At 40.6% G+C, this 25,105-nt stretch overlaps 1 protein-coding gene across 1 annotated transcript in view; it reads right to left on the bottom strand.

Moving 5' to 3' along the window:
* Positions 1-25,105, bottom strand: part of LOC135088882 (uncharacterized) — a 135,216-nt gene that overhangs the window by 5,153 nt on the left and 104,958 nt on the right. The window contains exons 5-10 of the mRNA XM_063983944.1: positions 7,740-7,910; positions 6,518-6,662; positions 4,475-4,599; positions 2,772-2,957; positions 469-565; positions 122-262 (exon numbers count right to left, since the gene is read on the bottom strand). Of these exons, the coding sequence (XP_063840014.1) occupies positions 122-262; positions 469-565; positions 2,772-2,957; positions 4,475-4,599; positions 6,518-6,662; positions 7,740-7,910 (865 nt within the window). The remainder of the gene's footprint in view (positions 1-121; positions 263-468; positions 566-2,771; positions 2,958-4,474; positions 4,600-6,517; positions 6,663-7,739; positions 7,911-25,105) is intronic.

The following is a 25,105-nucleotide window of genomic DNA, read 5'->3' as shown; positions in this document are numbered from 1 at the left end:
TGGGATGAGGGTAGGCAGCATCACTTCGGGGTTGTGGGGAGAAGGAGGAGGAGGAGGAGGAGGAAGAGAAGGAGGAGAAAGAGGAGGAGGAGGAGGCGGGACAGCAGTCATACCAGCTTACCTACACACGCAGAGGGCGATCTTGAGGGCAAGCTCCTGGTCAGTGTCGAGTAGGTATTTGTAGATGTTTTTAATGGCGCTCCTGCAATCTTCCTTCTGGCACTTAGCGGCCTCGCAGTGGCTGCTCACCTCTTCCAGTTTACTAATGAAGAGAAAACATCAAGTACTGCTCGTTATATCTCTGTCAAACTTTGGTATCTGATAAAATGCACTGTCTTACTCGTAGTTTGTTTTACCGTTTAGACACAGATAGACAAACAGACTGACACACACACACACACACACACACACACACACACACACACACGTTCCATTCTTCATTAACGTACAAAGCAGAGAATAACAGACCTGCGGCAGCCTGAGTTGGCCATGCATCCCTCAAAGGCCTCGTGACAGGTGCCCGCCACGTACTTGAGTTGATCCAAGGACACGTTGTGGTCTGCCTCTGTGACGGAGGCGTCGAGGGAGAAGGAACAATGATAGAGTGATCAAATAAAAAAAATGAGTTCACAAACATAAAAGTGAAATGATAGTTGAAAAAATCCTTGATACTTCTTGAAAATAAACATCGGTTCGCTTTATTTATTTATTTTTTCAGTTTAGTTCTTCTCGTTTTGTTTTTAACTGACGTGTCGCTTACAGTCACACGAGCTGTTAGAAAAAAAATATTGTAATGAGTAATTAACTTATCAACATTACAAACTTTATCGGTTCGTTAAAATCTTTCGCTTTTCACCGTGGACTGACGAGGGAAGGAGACGTGGCTTCTTGTGCATCCCTGGGGCGTGGAGGAGAGGGAATTACACTCGTCCCTTCGTCACCAGGAGCCGCGGAGAGTTTAAAATTCCGGGACCTCCAGAAACTTTGGCCCTAATCGTATTTCAGCTTTCTGTGTCCTTTCCAGTATTTTCAATGTCATAAACTGTGATAGGCAGCGTTTTCTGTGGCGGACGGCATGGATGAGGGAGGCGAGGTTGGGAGTGGCGGGTCTTGGTACCTCGCTGAACGGGACGCTTCGCTTTTTAATGTTTACTGCTTCAAATATTGACGTCTGTAAACGAGTAAACGAGTCTGATAGTCCTTAGTGAGTCGTGAAAGGAAATCAAATATACTCATGGAAATGAGATAAACTGCTGACTCGCAAGCTTTAGTGGACTTTACAAAATTGTTAGGGTTTAGCGGCTTCCGTCAAGACGTCAAGGGAGGAACGAAAACCTTGTGTCGTACTATTTAATGTTTTGTTCTGTTAACAAGACTATTCTTCAAAGGCCACAGAGACGATCAATCGGGCTCCTATGAGTGTTTTTACCAATGATAATGCAGAATCCTTGTTGAACTATCCCTAGCATAAAAAAAAAAAAAGACCTTGAAAATCCCAGAAGCGTCTACTAATGTCTGTTAGAAGTTGTCGAGACAAGATGCGAAAACGTCTGAGAATACAGTTCTCTGAGCGATGAAACCTGAACGAATCATACTAAAAAAAAATTGCTCATCTTCGACGCAACATCTTGTTCGTGAATCTTTTTTCCCTTTTCAGAATTAGAGGATAATGTACAAATAATTTTCGTTGCAACAATGATACGTAGTCATGATAATTGTAAAGTTAAAAATACAAAAGACACATTCGTAGGTATAGTGGTTAGCAAAATTATATTTAAATAAAATGCTCGACTAACTCAAACTAGTTAATAGAAGCTTTTCTGTGCGCTGATCTACTAAAGGTACATCACAATTAATTCGTTCTAAGTACGAGTGCCGGTGCTGAGGTGCTGAGGTGCTGAGAGGAGAGGTGCTGGGAGGTGCTGAGTGTAAGGGAACAGTTTGTGAAGGTAGGGTGCTTCGGGTGTTCCGGGAAGATGGCTGTAGGTGTTTGTAGGTGCCGCGGCGTGCTGGTGCTGCGTGTGTGGCTCGGTTGCTGTCTGGGTGCCTAGAAAAGTGAAGGAGGAGATTAAGAGTGCCTGTGAGTCTGGTGAGAGAGTGCTAGTGAGGTGCAAGTGCCACATAGTGCTAAGAAAACATGCAAGTAGTGCGTTCAGATAGTGCTGTGTGTGTGTGTGTGTGTGTGTGTGTGTGTGTGTGTAAAGCTTAATATCATAACCTTTGTTGCTTTTTGATTTGTTGTTTTGATTAACAACTAAGCCAAGTACGAAGTTGTTTAAGTAAACGTGAGTCTTGGGGCAGATTAAGCTTTATTTCCTTTCCGGGTGAGAAAAAAAATTAGAGTAATTTAAAGTTTTTAACTACTCGCCTCTCACTTAATGTTCTCTGTAAGGCAAGTGCAATAGCAGTAACTTCTAAGATAAATATTAAGCAGTTGGGCAAAAAAGACAGAGTAGCTTATTATTTTCTACGCTCGCGGCTCAGTTTTATAGACCAAAATTTAAGATAAAGTTTTACTACTGTGGGCAAACAAGGCTGAGGTGGTGCTGTGAGGTGTGTGTGTGTGTGTGTGTGTGTGTGTGCGGTGCGAGCAGAAAGGAGTGCACGAGCGGAAGTGTGGTGTGGCAGACTAAAGCGCGGCTCTGACTCATTCTCATGCGGTGAGGACAAGTGCCAAACTGGTGAGTGCGAGTGAGGAATGTGGCCGAAAAGGCGTATTGGGTGGTGGCGGTGGTGGTTGTCGATGAGACAGGTGGTGTTGGGGCACGTACTGGTCACCGGCAGGTGCTGGAGGTAGTGGTGTTTGGTGGAGAGAGGGTAGAGAGGGTCAGCTTGGGAGGTGGAGATGATGATGTGCGTGGCGGCAGCGGTAGGCATCGACACCGTCTGGGAGAGCGGCGACCCCAGGGCGGCCGCCACCCGCGACATGGCCGCCACGCGCCCCGGGTACCGCTCCCCTGCAAGGGACACGCCGGGGTTACTCCTGCCCCGCCCTGGCCCTCAGGGTGACCGGCATACTAACTTTTCTTCGCGTTAATCCACTTGGGCCTCCGTCCGAGTCTTCCATGGGGCCCACACACACACAGACGTCTTTCTGTGTGTACTGGGCACACACACACACACACACACACACACACACACACACATTTTCTGTGTACTTTACACACACATACTCTCGCACATACAGTATCTACACAATCATTTTGAAGCTCAAATGTATACACTATAGAGGAAATACCACGATCTATTAGTTTCTATTGTTTTATGACATGAACTACGCTTTCACCTTCCTCAGAGATACATGCTGTTATCAATAGTATTCTATTGGCATTCTGCGTTCCCTAGAATAATTTACCTATAAGGCCTTACCCAGGCTGTCGTGACTTTTCGACTATTTCTTTCCTCTTCTTTTCTGAGTCAGTCGCCTTGTCCCCTGAGAGGCTCCTTCTTCCCTTCCTGCATACGTGAGAGTGCCGTCTACCTGCCTACCTGAGCAATTACCGCACACACACCTTTCTTGCGAACCAGGGAGAGGATTAGCATAACTCTCAGCAGGAAAATCCGCTGGTGATCTCTTCACGTGTAGCGTACAAAAAGGCGGCTCACAGGGGGACGGGAGGGCGCTGTGGAAGGGCTGGGTTAGTGGAGGCAAGGAGAGAGAGAGAGAGAGAGAGAGAGAGAGAGAGAGAGAGAGAGAGAGAGAGAGAGAGAGAGAGAGAGAGAGAGAGAGAGAGAGGGGGGGAGGGAGTGAGATAGGAAGGTAAGCAGGCGTGGATGAAAGGATGGAACGAAGGGAGAGTAAAAAGAGTGAATGGAAGAGAGAAACGAGGAGAAAGAGAGAGGAGAGAAGAGGAGGTGAAGGAAAAGGATGAATGAAGCAAGGAGTGAAAATGGAAAGAAGTATAGTGTAGGAAAAGTTGATAAGATATAATAACGAGGAGAATTTTGGAAGAAGAAAGATGAAGTGTTACAATTTTGAGAAAGGCGTGAAAATATAAAAGAAAAACAATGTGGGAAACGTGCGCAAGATATGAAGAGGAAGGACGAAGAAAGATGAGATGGTAAAATTTAGAGAGAAAAAAAAGAAAAAGAAAAAAAGGAAGTATGAGAGAGAAGTTAAAAAAATAGGCAGGAAATGAAGAAAGTTAGGGGAGAATATGGGAAAGGGGGAAAGAAAAGTTAGTAAGTGAAGAAAAGAGAAGAGAAGAGTGTATGAAAAAACAAACATACATACATAATAAACAAAGAAAGAAGAAGATAATATTGTTAAGAAGGAAGGAAGAAGAAAATGATGGAGAAAAAAGAATCGTAATGATGAAGGAGAAAGAATGAAAGGTTGTGAATGAAGAAAGAACTGAATAATAGGAAAGGAGAAGAAACTAAATACAACAAAGCGGACATAGGGAAAAGCTCGAAATAGGTAGTAAATGAAGAAGTGAGGAGTGGAAAAGAGCGGTAAGGGACAGACACTCACCGAGACAAGGATTTTCGTTGACAAGGGAGTAAAGATGCCCACACCGCTTGTCCTTGTTGTCGGGACAGATGCATCCTAGTAAAGGTGTCTCCCGAAGTTTCAACCACGAAGTGAGGCAATTCTCTCTGTAGGGCGAAGCGGGAAAAGGTCACAAGCAGCACTACAAGATCCCAGATGAAGGAAACGAGAATAGACGATTATAAACATGACCAAAACTCTTAAAATAGTTTCCCTGTCATATGAAACTTGAAATGTTCTTCTTGGGGAAGAAAAATAATACTATCAGTAGGTTATTTCTCTTTTCAGGAGGAAGAATACGAGTGATAATGTATCAACTCGACACAACCTTCCAGACAAGTATCCCCTCTCCTTCAATAACACTCACCTTTCCTCCTCTCTACACTGAACATCCTCGGTCTGTCATTTTCTTATAATCTAAACTAGAAATTTCACATCTCATCTCCAGCTAAAACAGCTTCTATAAAGTTAGGTGTTCTGAGTCGTCTCTGCCAGTTTTTTTCGCTCCCTCCCCCAGCTGCTATGTACAGGGGCCTTATCGTCCTTGTATGGAGTACGCTTCACATGTATGCTGGGGGGGGAGGTGTTCCACTCATACCGCTCTTTTAGACAAGGTGGAATAAAAAGCGTTTCGTCTTATCTACTCCTCTTCTCTTTCTGACTATATTCAGCCTTTCTCTCATCGCTGCAACGTTGCATCTCTTGATATCTATCTTTTTTTTCACGCAAAGTACTCTTCTGATCTTCCTAACTGAATGTATCCTCTCCTTCCACGGCCTCGCTGCACAACACTTTTAACTTTCTGTCTACCTCTCTAATGCAAGAGTTAACCAGTATTCTCAATCAAACATCTATTTCTTTGGTAAACTCTGAAACTCCTTGGCTGTTTCTGTATTTCCATCTTCCTATGACTTTAATTATTTCAAGAAGGATGTTTCAAAATCACTCTTGATCAAAAGTCAGTCGCGCTTCTTAATTTCTCTCGTCGTGAAGGGTAATTATCAACTGCAGTTCTCAGAGTGTAATGCGAGTTGTCAAATCATTATTCGTAAACGTGAGAGAACAAATGACTTGCCCCTCCCTGCTTCCCTCCCTCTCTGGCAATTACTATCCTCTCCCTCTTCAATTCTCTCCACCTCCTTCCCTTCCTTGCCTCATCTATCTTCCATACCTTTCCCCTTCCTTCTGCCGTCACAAATCCCTCCACTCCCTCCAAGGCACCAAACTTAATTCAGACTTTCAGTCCATCTCACACCATTCGAATACGAAAACGCCATATAGCTATATAGTGTTTTCCATTCAGAGTAAAATGTTTTTTTTTCCCGTCTGAGAATATATGGAACAATTAATGTTACACTTTTTTTTATGTAAGAAGTTCTCTGTCCAATGACAACAAAAAAAAAAAGCCTGAAAAAGGCTCAATCATATAACAACTATATAACTGTCAATCATATAACTGTCCAATTATATCAAACAGCCTAAAAATCTTCCATAGGACAAAAGATCACCGGCAGTTCACATTCCTTTCATTACGAGGAAAATAAGCAACGCAAAAGAACATCAACCTAAGATCTCTCACAAAATCCGTAAGATTTTCCTATCCTTTCCAACATTCTTCGATATCCTCAGAGGAAAATGTCGCACTTAGAAATTTTTCTCGTCATGAAGAAGAATATACAATAGCATATTTGAATACTGAAAAAAAACCCTGTTTGCATGGATACACAGAAAGCAAGGGAGAATTGGAGGTTGATTTCGCCTCTTCTAGATATAAGAGGAAGAAGCTATTTAAGAGATTCCACTATAGAAAAATAAAATAGAATTAGTAAATAGAATGACAAATAAATAAATAAATTAATAAATAAGCACATGAATAAATAGCGTCTCAAAAGTTATAAGTATTTATGTGAAAAAAAAAGAAGATCTAGCAGTGAAAAAGTTACAGCAAAAGTCACTCGTGGTTCACTCCCTCACCGTTAGGAAGGCGTGAAGGTGAGAGAGATGCCGCAAGGTGAGAAGTCTCACCTGTCTGGGTTCCTGCAGCGGCCATCGCGGTACTTGCAGGTGGTGCGGAACATGTCGAGCTGCTGCTGACACCACGGACTCTCGCGGCAGATGTCCGACGCGACGTGACAGGTGGGGATGTAATGCAGCGGGTGTAGGTCCACGTCTGGGGCGCCGCGGAGACCAGTGTTGGGAGGCGGGGGAGGGAGGGGGATGGAAGAAAGAAGGACTTGAATATTTCACTTTCAATATGATTACTCTGGTTAATCCTTGAAATATGAATTGCACCTCATCGCATTAAAGCAGCACGTGGCAACCATTTTTTATGGCTATGATTTAATGATGTAGGATAAATATAATTGCTCGAAGCTTATCTTAATTAATTTCAGGGATGTGTTATTACTGTTACCCTTATTAATATCATCCATTTCTCTGTCGATTACGTTTCATCAGATCTAGCACAAAGCAGGGCATGCGCGTGGAATGACAGGAAACAGGCAAGAGCAAGGAAGAAAAATGTATAAACGTGAAAAAAGAAAACAAGAACAACAACAAGGTCTTAGCAGCTTCATTACCTGGGGAGGCTTAAGGTATACTTGGCACAAACAAATGTCGCCAAGTCTTAGTGGACGGTCAAACGGTTTTAACAGTAAAACAGCTCTCGCCACAAAACTATCACTCCGTCCTTCACCGCCTCCTTCGTTGAAGTGCAATAATGTCATCAATCGTTGTCTTTTTTCTATTGTTTTTTTTTTAAAGCGTCAATTTAACATTTTTCTCGTTTTCTTTTGATCCTTGACTTCTTTGCACGTAAAAAATAAATAGATAAATAAATAAAAAAAAATCACCCAAAATAATCCTCAGAGGCTTTGAAAAGACTGTCAACACCTTAACTCGCCAGGTCGCTAGGCGTACTCTCTTTTGATGTTTGGTCAGTATGTCTCCAGTCACGCAACATAAAATTCAATAGACGCGAAGCAAAGTAAATCAGTCAAACACTCAAGACTCCCCATCATAACCCGCAGCGTGAAGAACACAACAGAGTAAACAAGATCCAGCGTGTAGACATCACCTTTTGGAAAATCGTATAGAAAGAAAAACGAATAAAACGTCTTTAAATTATCAAGAGAGCACCGACCTTGCCTGAGCAACGCCCAGCACCACTTATTACCTGTTAATACTGCAGTCATTGATATAGCCGCCTTTAAAGCTGATTGAATATTGAAGGAGGGACGAGGCTCACCTTTCCTGATGATGAAGACGCAGGGGTGGTCGAAGAGAAGGTCCCTGAAGGCATTGCACTGCGGATCGAGGCGCGGCTCCCGGCACAAACAGGTGGGCTGGAACCATGAAAACTGAACCAGGGTCTTGAGCGCCGCCTGGCATCTCGACACCGTCACTGTGGAGCACGCCACTGTGGAGGAAGAGGAGGGGGCGTGAGAGGCGTGTATGAAGTGTATGAAGCGGAGGAGTAAACTGTGAAGAGTCGACGAGGAGTGGATGGAGGAGAGGAATGAACTGTGAGGGAGCGACAGAGTGTGGATGAAAGGGGAGGAATAGACTCTGAGGAGACGACGGGACGTGAATGAAAAGGAGAGAGAGACCGTGATGGAATAACAGATTGAGTGAAAAGAAAATGTCATGACGGAGGCGATTCGGCGTGGATAAAGGAACGGGAAGACACCACGATGGGATGACAGAGCATGGATGAAGGAGAAGGAAGGGATGATGGGAGCGACTTGGTGTGCATGAATGGTGAAGAAGGGACCGTGATTTGGAGTGACAGCGTGGATGAAAGCAGTAAGGGAACGCCGCGATGTGGATGAAAGAGACGTGGATGAAACAAGGCGAAGCGACGAGGCGTGGATGAAAGAAGCAACCGGCCTCCAAATAAAAGAGGAGGAATTGGGCAAGACAAGACGACGGGAAATGGGTGGAGGCGTGAGGGAGGCATTAGGTCAGCAGGTCCACGTCTGAGCCTCCATCAAAAGACGCTGCTATCAATACTCGTCCAAAAGATCAAAAGAAGAATTAAGTTACCCCGTTGAAATATGAAAACGATCTGTGTGCTTTACATTTCTTTCCCTCTTGCCTGCTCTTTGCTCCCTCCTCCTTTCCTCCTCCCAAAGGTCTTGAGATCCCCGGGTATCAAATGGAGGGGTCTCTTGGCAGGTATATGTCCCCAGGTGCGCAATTACTGTCTTGATTACGCCTCGCCTCCACTTTCCCTCGCGCCCTGGAAGGTTACTTGTGTTGCCGCCATGAACGAAAAATTATGTGGCCCCGCGAAGTATCTTGTCGGGATCTTTTTCTCCTTAATTTATCTGCTTATTACAAAACTTGTTGCCCTTTTTGCACGACACACTTGCTAGATTATGGTGTTGTGTACATACCGTTTATTTTAAGTGTTTTTTTTTTTTTTTCATGATCTTCTCAACGAAGGTGTGTGTATGTGTGTGTGTGTGTGTGTGTGTGTGTGTGTGTGTGTGTGTGTGTGTGTGTGTATGTAGGCCTATCCAAGGTCACCCGCAGACACCCTGAGTTACCTAGATTAACTGAGAGTCATACAAGGCCATCCATTGTCACCTAAAACCACAGAGTCACAAGGAGTCATCTCAAAGCATCTTAAATTACTCAGAATCATGCCGAGTCGCCCAAAGTTACCCAGGGCCTTTCAGAATTAGACTTTCTTCTTTCTCTCATCCCTATTCTGTCCACCTCTCTAACGCAAGAGTTAACCATCATTCTCAATCATTCATCCCTTTCTCTGGTAAACTCTGGAACTCCCTGCCTGCTTCTGTATTTCCACCTTCCTATGACTTGAATTCCTTCAAGAGGGAGGTTTCAAGACACTTATTCATCAATTTTTGACCACTGCTTTGACCCTTTTATGGGACTGGCATTTCAGTGGGCATTTCTTTTATTAGATTTTTGTTGCCCTTGGCCAGTGTCCTTCCTACATAAAAGAACAAAAAAAAACATTCGTTACTGAGGCGTGAGGACAGTGACCCAGTACTGCGTGGTCGTGTGTGTGTGTGTGTGTGTGTGTGTGTGTGTGTGTGTGTGTGTGTGTGTGTGTGTGTGTGTGTGTGTGTGTGTGTGTGTGTGTGTGTGTGTGTGTGTGTATGTGTGTGTGTGTGTGTGTCACGCCACTCACGAACCCCTCCGGGAGAAGTCAACGAGTATCATCATATAAGGAATAAATGAGGAGGAAAATAACACACATTCCAATGCCTTCCCTTCTGTCATTACAGCGTCACGGAGGAGTATACATTTCCATGGTAATTTTCTTTGCTTTGAAACGAACCTGCGGAGACTGCACCAACATTAAGGAGGCAATGAAAAAAGTCTACGGGAAAGCAAAGTCTAAAATTAGCCTTACTACAACACTCAGAACGAGGTGTATAATCCTGTATACTAAATAAAGAGATTGGAAATCCAAGACCAAGAGTGAAAGTTGATGAATTTTTTTCGTATTTATCCTTAAGGTACAAGTTATGTTAACTGGTAAAAAAAATTTAAATTAAATAAATAAAAAAAATTAGGTCCATAATTCATAACGTTCTTTATATGATATAATATTAATGATACATAAGCTGGTCAGTTATAGGAGCCAACGAAAATAAATTCACTAGCATCTTTTTAGATCCAAGTTGTAATGGGTTCGAAATTAATTGCAAAAATAGCGACTGCATTATGAAAAAAAAAAAAAGGTTGTCAATTTTCAACACCTACTTATATGAAAGCTAAATAGAGAAGTTTAGTCTTAGACAAAAGGAGAGTGGAGATAATTTGTTTATTTTCATTTGGAATTGTGAAGTTTTATTAAACACGATACTAAATAAAAAAAAAAACATTGCATAACTGAAAATGTAAACAACTAATAGAGACGTGAGAATTAAAACGAGACGAGAGTGATGTACACTAATTCGTATTTTCTTGAGTTAAAATATCATTCTGACGGAAAAGTAAATTCTAATATAACCGTAATAGTTTTCAACATTATTTCCTTGTAAACGCTAATCAAAGACGTTAATCTAAGTAGTGTTTATATTTTCTATGCACTGTAAAGTTGTACTGACGAGGAGACAGGTTCCTAAAAATATCTCAGAAAAATCCTATAGCTCTCAGCATTGCATGAGTAAACGCTAACTAGAGACGTTGAATCCAAGACTAAAGTGAGTGATGGTATCCTCCTTGAAATGTGATATGGACGAAAACAAAAGGTCAAGAAATAACTCAGAGTAAGTCTCGTAACTCAACACTGTCTGCACGTAAAGGCCAAATAAAGACGTTGAATCCAAGGCTGAAGTGAGTGAACGTTCGTATTTTCCTTGAGTTGTGAGGTTGTATTGACGTTTGTGTGGCGTCGCGTGTGATCACTGGTCCCATTTCTCGTCGCAGCGGTCTCTCGTGACGCGGTGGAGGTCCCTCAGCGGCTATTTAGGGTTCAGGAGAGAGACCGGGTCACATACATTCGATATCCTAACGTGACTCCCTCGCCTGGCTGGGTTTTGACTTGCCGAGTGTTTTTCATGATGCGATACCCAACAAAAAAAGTGGGTTAATTTAACATGATGTAGCACGAGAGGGAGTGTGCAGACTGACCTAATGGGAATCTGAATACGTGGTCCTTAGTGAAAGCGTGTGAGGAAAAGAGCAAGATTTGAGGGCTTCTGTACTGGTTCATTTGACTTCTTCCTACTTGCACACTTTTTTTTTTTTTCTTCTCAGCGTCTTTTTTTTTTTTTCTCATTCTATAATTTTCTTTCTCTTTACTTTTTCTTGTTCTCAATACATTTTGCTTTATTTGCACGCGTTTTGCTTCTCTATTTCTCCTTTCTTTCTCCTGGTTCCTCTCGTCTTCTTTTACTTGAGTTGTTCATATATAAATTTTTCTCGCTTTCGTATTCTGAAAAGCGAGCAACTTATGAGGTTAGCCATCTTGCCTCGTCTGACTTACTCGCACACGTCTTACTCCTCAACATTTTCTTCTTTATCTTTATACATTTCGTCTTTTCTAAATCCTTTTTGTTGTTGTTTTCTCCTTGCCCTTTTCTTCAACATGCATCTTTTCTTTATCCTTATTATTTTTTTGTCCGTTTTCTTGTGTATACTTATTCATCTATCACTTTTTACTCAGTTTTATTTATTTTTTTTTCATTTTGCCATGTCACAAACTTCTATTTCTTGTTCCTCTCTTCTTTTCCTTTTCTACTCCTTTGTCTGCCCTTTCTTTCTCTTCTGTGTTCCCTTTTGCCCTTTTCAAACTTGGCACACTTCTGGTTCCTCTCCTTTTTTTCTCTTTAGTATTCCTCTCCTCTTCCTCTTCTCCAGTCCATCATCCGTCTCATTATTTTTTTTCCTCTTCCTTTTGCCCTTCCTTGCGGTCGTCCAGGGTCGTCGTGACCTTCAGGACGGCAGCGTCACCTCGTGTTTCGCTAAAAATCTCATCGACAATCACCTCGGCACACTTGAACCCGCGGCGCAAAAGAGGCGGAGGGAGAGCCATCCGATCCGACAGGAATCTTCATAAAAAATTACTACCGGAAGTTCTGGATCGGACTTTTCTTTGTTTCTTCCTCACTTTCTTTTCTCCGTGTAGCAGCCCAGTGTCTGCAACTTAAGACACTTTTCTTCGTAGACTATTTTTTTTTTTGTGCTTTTTTTTTCGTCACCTTTAATTAATTTATTTTTTGTTCCTTTGCGGGATTTTGTTTTATTTTGCTTCTCATAACATATTTTTCTTCTTGTTCTTTTGTGTCTTTTGGTTTTCTTTATTTTTTTCACATTTTTTTTTCATGTGTGTTTTCGCATTTTCTTTCCCGTCCATTGTAGGTGATATTTTTCATTATCTCCACTCTTCCATATTATGTTAATTTACACATAACCCCCCCCCCCCCCGAAAAAAAGACTTTTCCCTGACAGATACATGAAAAAAAGAAACATGGAGGACGTATTAATTTTCCTTTCATGATGTTTCGAGAGAGACATTTAGATCCTTGAAGTAACTCTTACGTTTTCCAGTCTTATCTAAGCGCATTAAATCCTCTTAGAAGGGCTCACGTCGCATATTTGGCCTCGCACTCACGGGCACCAAATATAACCAGCACTGTATTTATTTTAGTTTTAAACCTAATTTCTAAACGTGCGAACTAGTTACATGTATTTCAACACCTTCACTGACTTTAAAACAGTTATACCATGTAATGTGTTTAGTTTAGTCCATTAGTCTATATTTTAATTTTTTTCCCTGGCTTATTTATGGCTTATTTACAGATTTCCTTTTCTGTTAGTGATATTCAGAGTCACACCACATATTTCTGTATTTATGTGCTTGCTAGGAGAGAGAGAGAGAGAGAGAGAGAGAGAGAGAGAGAGAGAGAGAGAGAGAGAGAGAGAGAGAGAGAGAGAGAGAGAGAGAGAGAGAGAGAGAGAGAGAGAGCAGGAACATCACTTTTTGTTTTCATATGAATTAAACTTGTTGAGCTTTCTTCGTAAACAAAAACAAACAAAAAAATAAATGCTGTAAGAAGATAAAAGAGAAAAGAAAGACTGACAAGAGTAGAAAGATAGAAAGACACGGAGTGAGACAATACTGATAGGCAGAACGAAAGAAATGAAGAGAAAAAAATAAAGAATCGTAAGCACACACGAACGGGGACAGCAATGGGGAAAGTAAGGGAAAAATTAATGTGACAAGAGTGTTGAAAAAAGAAAAATAAAGATGCAACCAGAGACAAGAGTACTGTGACACTAATTCTAATAGAGACAGACACAAGACAGGGAAAATGACAGACAGACAGACGGATGGATAGGTAAGAGGTGGACCAAATAACTGACATACATAAAGATACGGAGATAGACAAACAGACAGGTAGAGAGACAGGCGGGAAGAAAGATATTTATAGAGATACACAGATGGAAAGACAGACAGACAAGTGAACAGAAAAAGAGAGAGAGAGAGAGAGAGAGAGAGAGAGAGAGAGAGAGAGAGAGAGAGAGAGAGAGAGAGAGAGAGAGAGAGAGAGAGAGAGAGAGAGAGAGAGAGAGAGAGAGAGAGAGAGAGAGAGAGAGAGAGAGAGAGAGAGAGAAATAGGTTCCAGTTACAGATATACAGAGAAATGGGCAAACTGACAAACACACACACACACACACACACACACACACACACACACACACACACACACACACACACACACACACACACACACACACACACACACACACACACACACACACACACACATACAAACAAACAAACAAACATACACACACACGACCATCCAAACGAGAATTTTCTGTTCCGTAAACCTTCAATAGTTCTAGGTTGGGCTGACTTTCATGGCGGCAAATACCCTACAGCAGTGCAATCCCAGCAGGGCGTTCTGTATGCATAACTCCCACAGCGATCCTAGTGCTCTCTCTCTCTCTCTCTCTCTCTCTCTCTCTCTCTCTCTCTCTCTCTCTCTCTCTCTCTCGCTCGCCCACTCGCTCCCTCTATCTCTTGCCATTCTTCCTACAACTTTCTTACTTTACCAACTGCCGCTCATCTTCCTTCGGCTGTCTATCTCCTTTCTTCCTTCCACTCGTTTCTTCCACACGCCTGACCAAAGAAGATATTTATCCCGCCTAACCTCTCCGTTCCTCCCGCTCCTTCCACGTATGAAGAGAATTCAGAGAGCAAATACAAGGAGGTAAGAATCATTTGGGTGCGCGCAAGAATAAGAAATTAGAGAAGTAAGACCTGTGGTGAAGTGCGAGGAAGGAATCACGTAAAGAAAACGGGTGTTGGATATCGTCAGGCCGCGAATGTTGAAAAAAAAAAAGGAAAAGAAAAAAGAAGCTCTGATTTCGCCTCCCGGTTACGTCAGGAGGGCAGAAGGGAGGGAGAGAGGGAGGGAGGGAGGGAAAAAAGAATGGAGGAAGGAATGGAGGGTTACCTGATTCCTCTCTCTACCTGTTTTCTTCAAGGCGGTAATTTGAGGCGTGGTCCAATTGTTTTCTTTGGTGATTTTTCTCTGTTTTTTTACTCGTCTTTTCTGTCATTTTTGGTTTCGTGTGTGTGTGTGTGTGTGTGTGTGTGTGTGCGCTTATCTGGTTGCCTGTCAATTCTTTTTTCTGTCTTTTTGTTCCTTGTCATTGAAACTTTCGGACTGTATTGATTCCGCACTCCTCTGTTAATATATTTTATACTATATACAAACCACCACCACCGCCACGACCTCCACCACCACCACTACCTCCACAACCACCACCACCAGCACCACCATCACCACCACCACCACTTCCTTCGCACCACCATCACCACCACCACCACCACCACCACCACCTCCTCTACAATTACCACTACCACTACTTCTGGAGTTTTCCAAAAGTTTGCATTACTAATAAAACAAACATCCGCTAGCACTTAATTTAACAAAGGACGAGGTAAAAACAACACACACACACACACACTGCCTTCAGGTGCACAGAAAAAAGAAATAATTTTGTATCGCGTGTATGTGTACGAAAAAGAGAATGGAAAGAGAATAGGAAGGAATATTCTTTTTCCTTTTTACCTTCTCGTGGCTTTCATTGCGGCGCCGTACTCGTGTTTCTATTCCGTAATACACGATTCCTTTCCGTGGTGTATTATCCCGCTGTGATGCGTGATGGGGAGGAAGAACGGGAAATAAAACAGAAGGGAGTATTCCTTCTCTTCACGTCACAGTGAAATAGAAAAGGGAGTTACAGAAAACGACAGAAACATTAATTTTTCAAGGCCAACTTGTGTAATTTTTCACCGTTGCCAACTAGTCTTGAAATCGTGTTTTATACCTTCAATAAAACTTTACTTGACTTACATGACGTGATTAGCCAGATTTAAGAGGACAATTAGACGCTTAATCACCATTCTGAATGCCTATTATAGTTTGGTTAATCTTCTGAGCGACGAATGTATAAAGAGAGGAACAGGAAATCTAACCTGTGATTACTATGAGTCTTCTGAAAGAGAACACGCGTAAGACAAGCGATATATCGAGACAGATTTACAAACACAGAAACCTGATAAACGTTATATTTATTTGTATTTACCACAGAGAGAGAGAGAGAGAGAGAGAGAGAGAGAGAGAGAGAGAGAGAGAGAGAGAACACGGTCTCTTTGTGTATAATATAGATCAAGAGGAAAGAAGCCATGATGTGTCAGCAATTTCCCTGAGGCATCCCGCTCCCCTCTAGTGACGGAGGGAGGAGGAGGAGAGGGAGGAAAAGCAAAAGAAGTGCAGAAAATAGAGCAAGAGAGCAAGGACAAGGGATGAAAGAGGTGTATTTCTCTGGTTTATGCTTTGTGCGTCAGACAGAGAGAGAGAGAGAGAGAGACAGAGAGAGAGAGAGAGAGAGAGAGAGAGAGAGAGAGAGAGAGAGAGAGAGAGAGAGAGAGAGAGAGAGAGTACGAATGTGCGCTGGAGAACCTGACCCCAAAGTAAACTCGAACTGACAATTGCATAAATGTCAAAAGGAAGAGATAAAGAGAGAGAGAGAGAGAGAGAGAGAGAGAGAGAGAGAGAGAGAGAGAGAGAGAGAGAGAGAGAGAGAAGGCAGGTCTTTTTTTGATGTATTATGTCACGGGGAGAGGTAATGGAGGTTGTAGTAGCGGAGGAACACCCGTGGAGGGGAGGAGGGAGAGGGAAGATGGTCGAGAGGGAGGAGAGGGTGGTACAGGTGCGTGGGGCGTGGTAGAATACATAAAGACTGAGGTGGGGCTCAGGTGAGAGGTCGGTTGAGTGTTGGTTTATTAATAAGGGTAAAGGGGATACGCCTGGCTGGGGGTAAAGTTTAGGCCAAGGTGGGCACTGGAGGATCTGTGTGTGTGTGTGTGTGTGTGTGTGTGTGTGTGTGTGTGTGGTGGGAAGTTATGTGTGATAATGAAAGTAGTCATGATGCTACTGGTTGTGAATGTAATATGAAAGACTACACCAAGGATAATAATAATAATAATAATAATAATAATAATAATAATAATAATAATAATAATAATAATAATAATAATAATAGTAATAATAATAATAATTATAATAATAATAATAATAATAATAATAATAATAATAATAATAATAATAATAATAATAATAAGAGTAATAATAATAATAATAATAATAATAATAATAATAATAATAATAATAATAATAATGATAATAAGTAGTAGTAGTAGTAGTACGAATAGTAGCAGCAGCAGCAGCAGCAGCAGTAGTAATAGTAGTAGTAGTAGTAGTAGTAGTAGTAGTAGTAGTAGTAGTAGTAGTAGTAGTAGTAGTAGTAGTAGTAGTAGTAGTAGCAAAAGTAGTAGTAGTAGTAAATAAATAAAGAAGAAAAAAGAAGATGAAGAAGAAAAAAAGAAGAGCAGGAAGAAGAAAAAAAATCCCTGGAGTAAAAATGATTAAAGGACGAAAAGAGGAAGATTAAAAAAGAAAAACACTGAAAAATACTCTTAATTTCACGGAGCAGGAGCAAATTAATTCAAGTAACCATTAAGACACTAAATCCGGGAGAATGTATTAAGTTGTGCAGAATCACGTGATAGAAACTTGAGAAGAAGCTAACCCGTTCACTTAAACACGCTGCCAACTTAGTTGTATATGCTGCAGGAGGGATGGGAGGGAGACAGACGCTAGGTAATGTGATGGTGTAAGTAAATATGGTAATAGTGATAGTGATTTTATTTCTTGTTAAGTTTTGTCAAATATTCTAATTATCTTTTGTCCTTTCATCAGTGTATCAATATTTTTTTTTATTGATTTATCAACTGAACAATAAGATATAAGTGTAGTTTTATTTAATTTTTTCTTAGATCTTGTCTTTTTTCCATTTTCAGTTTTGTCTCTGTATTCTTTAGTATTTCATTAATATTTTCACTGAATAGTCTTTTTTTCTTTTCTTTTCTTTTCTTTTTTCTTTTTTTGCAAAGTTTATACTATATTATTAGTTGAGTATCTCTTCACCTTTCATTCTCAGTTTTCTCTACGAATATTTGTTTTTTGCAACCATTTGCCATTTATTGTTTCTTATTTAACTTTTTTTACATTTTTAATAAACAGTTAGGTACATATTTGTTTTTTTTTGCTAATAATTCATTTTCATAAGTATTAGTTCCATTTTTTAAAATTCAGTTTATTCAAATTCCTCTCATTATTTGTGGTCCGTAAAATCTTTTTGATTTTATAAATTTCTTGTTTGAACACGTATCTGTTTATCTGCTTTTATTTGTCAGGCCATATTGCATTCTAATTTAAGTATCGCTCCCTTGCAGGTGATTGGCTACTCAGAGTTATGACTTCTTCGTGATTGGATGGAGCGTAATGGTTATGTAATATTAAGATATTGCCAATAATTTCATATACACCAGATGAACGTGTGCATTTATGCCTGATGTAGATGCTGGAGTGTGTGTGTGTGTGTGTGTGTGTGTGTGTGTGTGTGTGTGTGTGTTTCTGTGTAGATATGACTTTCAAATACTAAAACTCGTAGGTATACGAAATAAATAAATAAATAAAATTGAATATTTATTGTTGAAGTCAGAAGTCATGTGTGGACGATTTATTTTATTTACTTATTTATAAACTTACTTATTAATCTACTTACTTATTCAAACCACCATCCATTCTCACTTTTAAATAAATCCTACTGAATGCAGGACAAGGGACACATAAAGCATAAAAAAATAGAAAAATAATGGATCGTAAGAACACGTACACGGATGAGAATTAAACACATATATCAAATACTCGAATAAAACTCTATATTTCAATGAGTGGAGAGATCGTATGTAAAATATACTCAAGGGAACACCTGTCCACTATAACAGCTGGGGTTGGAACATTTAAGTGCTCTCTGTGTCCAGGCAAATCTCACCCACAAATATTCTTTTTTAAAAATTTCCCCCAGAATAATATTTTCTTGATGAATTTTTCCAGTCTAATCTAATATGTCCTAGTCTGCTGTTTTAAGGACTGACTTTTTTTGTAGAAAAATTTTGATGGTGGAATGTTCCTATAGGGAATTCACATACAGGAACTTAAAGTTTTTCTTTGAGTGAGTGAAGAAAAAAAATCTCTTTAGACAGTTATATATTTGCGAAATGGGGTAAAAAAAATTAAGAAAGGGAATGTTTATATTACCTTTAATATTCCTATACTGTGACCTAACCAGATTTGACCTTCGTATACAGTGATCTTGAATCGGTTTACAACTTGAATCGGACGCGTTTGGTAAAATAAGGTGTTCTCTTTGTGTTCGTCTCCTCAGCCAATCCCGTGTGAGTGCAGGAAGTCAAAGGCGAATGTGATTGGTTCAGAGGCGTGCACAAAGTGACCTCTTTCACCTTATTGGCGGAGGAAACACCTTGGTGCTATTCAGTTTGTTTAGATCTCTTTTTTTTTATGTATTAAGGAGAGCGGCCACGGGGAAAAAAATGAAAAGAAAAAAAAGCAAAAAAAAAAAAAAAAAACACCTGCTAAATATGCCAGCGGTAGAAGAACGGAGGGAAAGACCAATTTAGTTTCTGGAATGTCTTGATACTCCTTTCTTGAAGCAACTCAAGTCGTAGGCAAACGAAAATGAAGAGACAAGAAGAAAGTTGCAGAGTTTACCAGTGAAAGGGATGGAAGAATGAAGATGCATTAGTGAGGTAGATAGAATATGGATGAGAGTAAGTAGAAAGTCTTGCGCAGCGGGGCCATGGGAAGGGGGAGGGCATGCAGTTAGCAAATTTGAAAGACCAGTAACCTTGAATATAATGGTATAAGAAGGTAAGAGATCCAACATTGCGTCGGCGAGTGAGAATCAAGACAGTCTGTTGGAGGAGAGGAATCGATGAGACGAAAAGCTTTTAGCTTAGTTATGTTTAGTGATGACCTTGGCCCCGTGTAGTGATGATAGCGTTGTTAGTTATTGATGTTGTTGGTAATGGGAATGCTGATGGTGGTGTTCTATGTTCAGCATGCTGAGCAACAAAAGCGACAATAACCGTAATGATCACAACTTTCTCTGATAATCTTCCTTCTACAGATTCAATGGATAGCGTGAGAGAGTGACCAAAGTAATCTGTTATAAGGAATTACACAACTGGCCGCCTCTGCCCCGCCCTGCGCCGCTCCTCGCGGAAGGTCTGAGTGCTGTTAGTAACAAGAGCCAATAGAGATTCGTCATTCCACGCAGCAAAGCTTTAGATCGAAGCTTCCGTTAGGAGTTTCGAGGCTTCGTTTTGGTGGTTCAGAGTCTCGTATCCGGGCGGCTTCACGGTGATAAGCCAGCCGTCGCGGGAGTTCCATTACTCAGCGGCGGCGGAATATTGTACGTGGACAGGATGACATTTTGAGCAGACCAGCGCTTTAGCTCTCCAATAAATGCATATACATAACACTATTTACATCGCCATGAATATACAATGAACTGTACATGGAGAGGGATACGTATTTGCTCGGAAAAAAAGAGTGAGGAATTACCAGAGAACTTGGTGTGTGGACATGCTGGTGACGTAAGCATCCCTTGCTGGCAGAAGGGAGGGAGGGAGACGAGACAGGGGAGAGGACCACTAGGCACCTCACAACCCAAGTGCGTTTGTCTGGACACCGTCGTTACATAAGTTACAGTGTATACATGAAGTGTCACTGTGTTGAACAAGGCAGCGTGTGGCTTGGAACAACGCGCGTTAGGTGAGAACAGTACTCAGGCGTGTGGAATGTTTGTTTAATGAAGGAATGAAGTCTAACATGGACAGAGGTGTCTTGTGTAAGTGTACTGTAGTGTAAGTATTCTGGAGTAGTTTTCAGCTGGTGGAGATAAGTAGCAGTGTGGTGGAGAGGAGCACGTTGGACCAAAATGGGTTTAGGTGTGGTAGAGATTGACGCAATAAGTAAACATGAGTACACGAATAGATGTGTACAGATGCGGCGGATGGAGATGAGTATTTATGGAAGAGGCGATTAGTAGACAAGGACATTATGTGGTAGACAGATGAGTATATGGAAGGTGGACGATGGATACAGTCAGTGGAGGGGGTGAAGGATAAAAGTAGGTTTCAAGACACATCATCTAATTTTTAACGGCCGTTTCTGACTCTGGGGGACTGGTATCTCAGTAGGCCTTTTTTCTTCTAATTTTGTTCCTCCTCTTACATAAAAAAAAAAAAAAGACATTGGGTTAAGGGAGGTGGAAGAGGGATGCAGTAGTGGACATCGGGGTAAGGGCAGCAGAGAGTGACGAGTCTAGCGGAACTTTTAACACAACCAGTAATAAACACGAATATGATGCCGCTGTCCTTGAATCTTTCCATGTCTGTTGTTACCTTGTTTCTTTCTCCAACGATGAGGTGTTGATTGAGTTAGTGGCGCGGCAGGAGGACGTGATGCGCCACACCAAGGCCACACCAACGTTGATGTGGTTTGGTTATCTCTCAGCTTCTTTCACTTTTTTGTTACGCTTCACTTCATGGATATTTAGTGTATTTTACTCCAGTGTTCCTGTCTTCACGCACATGAGGTTATTTTGCATTCATCTATTTCTTGTAGTGTCTTTCATCTCCCTCACCTAGGCTTGATTTCATGAATGTTTATTGTGTGTTTTTTTTTACTCTTCTGTTCACACACGTTAAGTTACTTTACATTTATTGATTTATTTATTATGTGTACATGTACTGTATGTGTTAGTCTAGACTCTAGAACGACAGCGTGTAGATGAATAGAAATTTCTTGCGGGATGGGTATGTTCTAATGTGGTATAGCTCATGCTTTATCCACATACTCGTAAATTATATTCAGTGTGCTGACGTCATATGCCAACTTTTCCCCCCAATAAAAATAACCACGGTGTAAAAACAGGGATTCTTGTCGTTGTACGTGTTGTGTATTCTTTCAGACCAGGCCAGAATGCAGGAGAGGAAACTGAAAAAACCTCGACACGAACAAGACTAAAAGTGGAATCGACAGGGCTGGAAAAACGTGAATAAAACAATGCAACCAGACTACCACTGACACCACCGCCGCCTCCACCACGGTCACCACTGTCAGGCCTCCCCTGCGGGCCGCATCGCCCTCCCTCCAGGCCAGGTAAGGCAAGGCCACTTTCACACAACTATGTTTTTACGCTGCATGAAAATACACGCAGTTTGGAAATACATGGAGTTGGATGGCAGTGTTCACATGATGCCTGGCAGTGTAAATTTGTGTGGCGGGAAGCGTCGGTACACACCCGGGCCGCTAGGACGCGATGTGGCACAGAATCCTTAAGTTTTGATTCCCTTTATACATGAATGTTTTCACGCGCATCAGCTGAAGTTCAGCTCCACTCTGGCAACATAGAAGATATTCTCATTACGTAATCGGTATGTATTGACGTATTTCATGATTTATTCTGCATTAAAAAAAAAAAAAAACATACCTACATATACGAGTATTCGGCTCGCGGGTTCGATCCTGACTCACGGCAGGATATCGGTGAGGAAAATAAAGCTCTCTAATAACCTGGGCCAACGTTTTATTATATATATATATATATATATATATATATATATATATATATATATATATATATATATATATATATATATATATATATATATATATATTATATATATATATATATATATATATATATAAAACGCTGGCCCACTGAATATGGTCAAGCCGTAGGATCACAAGCATTAACACTCTGTAGTAATCCTATTGTACTTGTGACCGTGTAGTGACTTAGTGCATTTATATATATTTTCAAATCCTATATTTAAATTTATCTTGTCTATCTATCATTAAAAATTGAATATAGGCTACACATAAGGAGTTAATCACGGTTCGTGTGTGTGTGTGTGTGTGTGTGTGTGTGTGTGTGTGTGTGTGTGTGTGTGTGTGTGTATACGTATGTGTGTGTGTGTGTTATATTAAGTAGTAATGATAAAAATAAGGAAATACTGCAGACTGCCGGCAAGTGGTGGCCACTCGCACCTCGACACAGAATTACTCACTGCAGTGGCTCTGAGCAGGCTTCTGTTTTCGAGATCGGGAAATTCACGGGGACGCCTCTGCTCATCAGGCGGGGAAACACGCGCGTGGGAACGGAAGATAAATTATATACGCAAATTATACCTCCCAGAGCTTTTTTATTTATTTATTCATTTATTTATTATTCTTTTTCACGCTCTAAGGAAAAAAAAAAGTTAATGTTGAAAGTAAGCTAAATGCAAGCACCCCTAGCATCATCTAGTATGTTTTTCACAGGGCCTTGAGTTTGTTAAACAGTATAACTTATTTATTTATTTATTTATTTATTTATTTATTTACTTTTTTTGTGTGTTTGTGTCAAGGAACAAGTTCGATGGTTGCAAGCTAGACAAACTCAGATTTAAGGAGATACTTGGGAAAAAAAAAAACTAAATCACACACACAAAAAAAAAGATAAATAAATAAATAAATAAATAAAATAAAATAAAATAAAATAAATAAAAAAATAAAAATAAAAATAAATAAATAAAATAATAATAGCTTCAAGCGGAGGTTGGATAAATGTGTGGGGATACAATGTATGCAGATAGTAAGTTGCCTAATATAAGTTAACAAACCTTCTGCAGTCTCCTTATTTTCTTATGTTCTTATGTTCACGTGGTGGATTCATGATCACCAAGTGTACGTTCCCTATAAGCTCATAAAATCCGACCCATGTGTGAGAGGCTGAGATAGAGTACATGCCACACGCACCCTCCTCTTGCTCAAGATTGGTAACTGCTTGCTTATCACGGTAAACCTTTGCGACCTGAGCGGGGTGTGAACCTCAGGAAATGAGAGGCAAAAAATGTTTACTACTGAGCGAGAGAGAAATGTGGAGAATGTGGAGAGTGTTGTGCATGTACTGATGAATGAACGGGACGCCACAAGACAGATGTTATATTGAGAATTCAGTCAAGTGGTTTCATATTGAAGGGATATATTGATTCATAGTCAGTTGATTGGTTTTCCTCGTGTGCTATTTCACTTGTTTCGTATCGTTTTCATGCTACGCACTATAGTAATATACTTTATCCCTTTTCTTTCGCCGTGCAGCAGCGTGATGGGTGAAATTGTGTAAATTGTGTTTCGTATCGAGTAAATCTTATTTTTTCCAACCATCTGGGAATTCAGTCCCGCCACAACAGGCAATCGTGGAAACGTGGCCAATCAAACACTGGGTGAGAGCTGGAGACTGGTGAGGATAGATAAGGGAAAGAAATATAAGGAAAGATAAATAGATTGCTTATTTAAAGAAAGAGAGGAATCTAGTTTGAAATAATATAGAAAAATTAAGTTTGTGAACGTATGCATAAAAAAAATCGAAAGACATACATAAATTATGATGCCTGAGAGAGAGAGAGAGAGAGAGAGAGAGAGAGAGAGAGAGAGAGAGAGAGAGAGAGAGAGAGAGAGAGAGAGAGAGAGAATCATATACTGAAAATCTCTTATTGATTCAATTTGGCACAGAATTCTCTGTTTCCATTCTTGTGTACAGTGCCCTTTATTCTTAAATCAGTATGTAACATCCACTTACTTTTTCATCTCGTCACCTGAGCTTTTGTCATCTTTCATGAATAGATATGTAGATGTAGCGTCGCACTCTTGCCTTGCTGATGTTCGTTTTGTAATTTAATGAGATTTTTTTTCGTCACTGCTTTACATTTTTGAGCTCATCAGTTCTCTTAATTCCGTAATTTTTTTTTTTGTGTGTGTTAGTCGAAGCAAACAATTATGATTCTCTCTCTCTCTCTCTCTCTCTCTCTCTCTCTCTCTCTCTCTCTCTCTCTCTCTCTCTCTCTCTCTCTCTCTCTCTCTCTCTCTCTCTCTCTCTCTCTCCTAAGTCACTCCACATATTTATTTATTTATGCATATCTTTGGAACTATTTCTGTCTTTTAATCAATGTTTGCCTCTTTTCTATACGTCATTCATCCCACTTTTTTTTTTTTCAGTGCGATTCCAAATGATACTAATTAAAGTTGAGATCGAGTGAGTGACTGATCTTAAAAAAACGTGTGTGTGTGTGTGTGTGTGTGTGTGTGTGTGTGTGTGTGTGTGTGTGTGTGTGTGTGTGTGTGTGTGTTTGTCATTGTTTTTTTTTCCTCATCGTGATTAATGTTTGCTTTCATAGATCTTTTACCACCTGTGTGTTTTCAAGTAAACAAGCACTCTGTATGCATAGACTTGGCGAATACACACAATCCCTCATTATTCATTCATTCTTATGCTTTATTCGTAGCTCTGTCCTTTCTACTTCTTGCTCGTCATTCCTCCTTCACCTCATTTATCTTGCCATCATCATTGTTTTCTTACTGATTTAGTGTTGTCTATTCTCTTCCTCCTCGTCCTCCTCCTTCTGTATCAGTTTTCTCATACTCCACTTCTCCACTTGGTCGGGACGCAGTAATATTGACACCTAAGGACACTCAACACTGAAGCACTGTCATTGCACGATGTTCTTATCCCCTGATCAAAGTATTTCATTTCTTTTTTGCGAGAACTGAGTCTGTGTTTCTATCAAAAGTCTTAATAACTTGAAAACCATCGCACTATATACAAACACACCAGTACTTTGCGAATATGAAAGGGTTT

The sequence above is a fragment of the Scylla paramamosain genome, chromosome 32 (assembly GCF_035594125.1).
Source record: "Scylla paramamosain isolate STU-SP2022 chromosome 32, ASM3559412v1, whole genome shotgun sequence".
NCBI classification, from domain to species: domain Eukaryota; kingdom Metazoa; phylum Arthropoda; class Malacostraca; order Decapoda; family Portunidae; genus Scylla; species Scylla paramamosain.
Note: the sequence above shows the minus strand (reverse complement) of the source record. Positions and strands in the feature narration are given on the sequence as shown.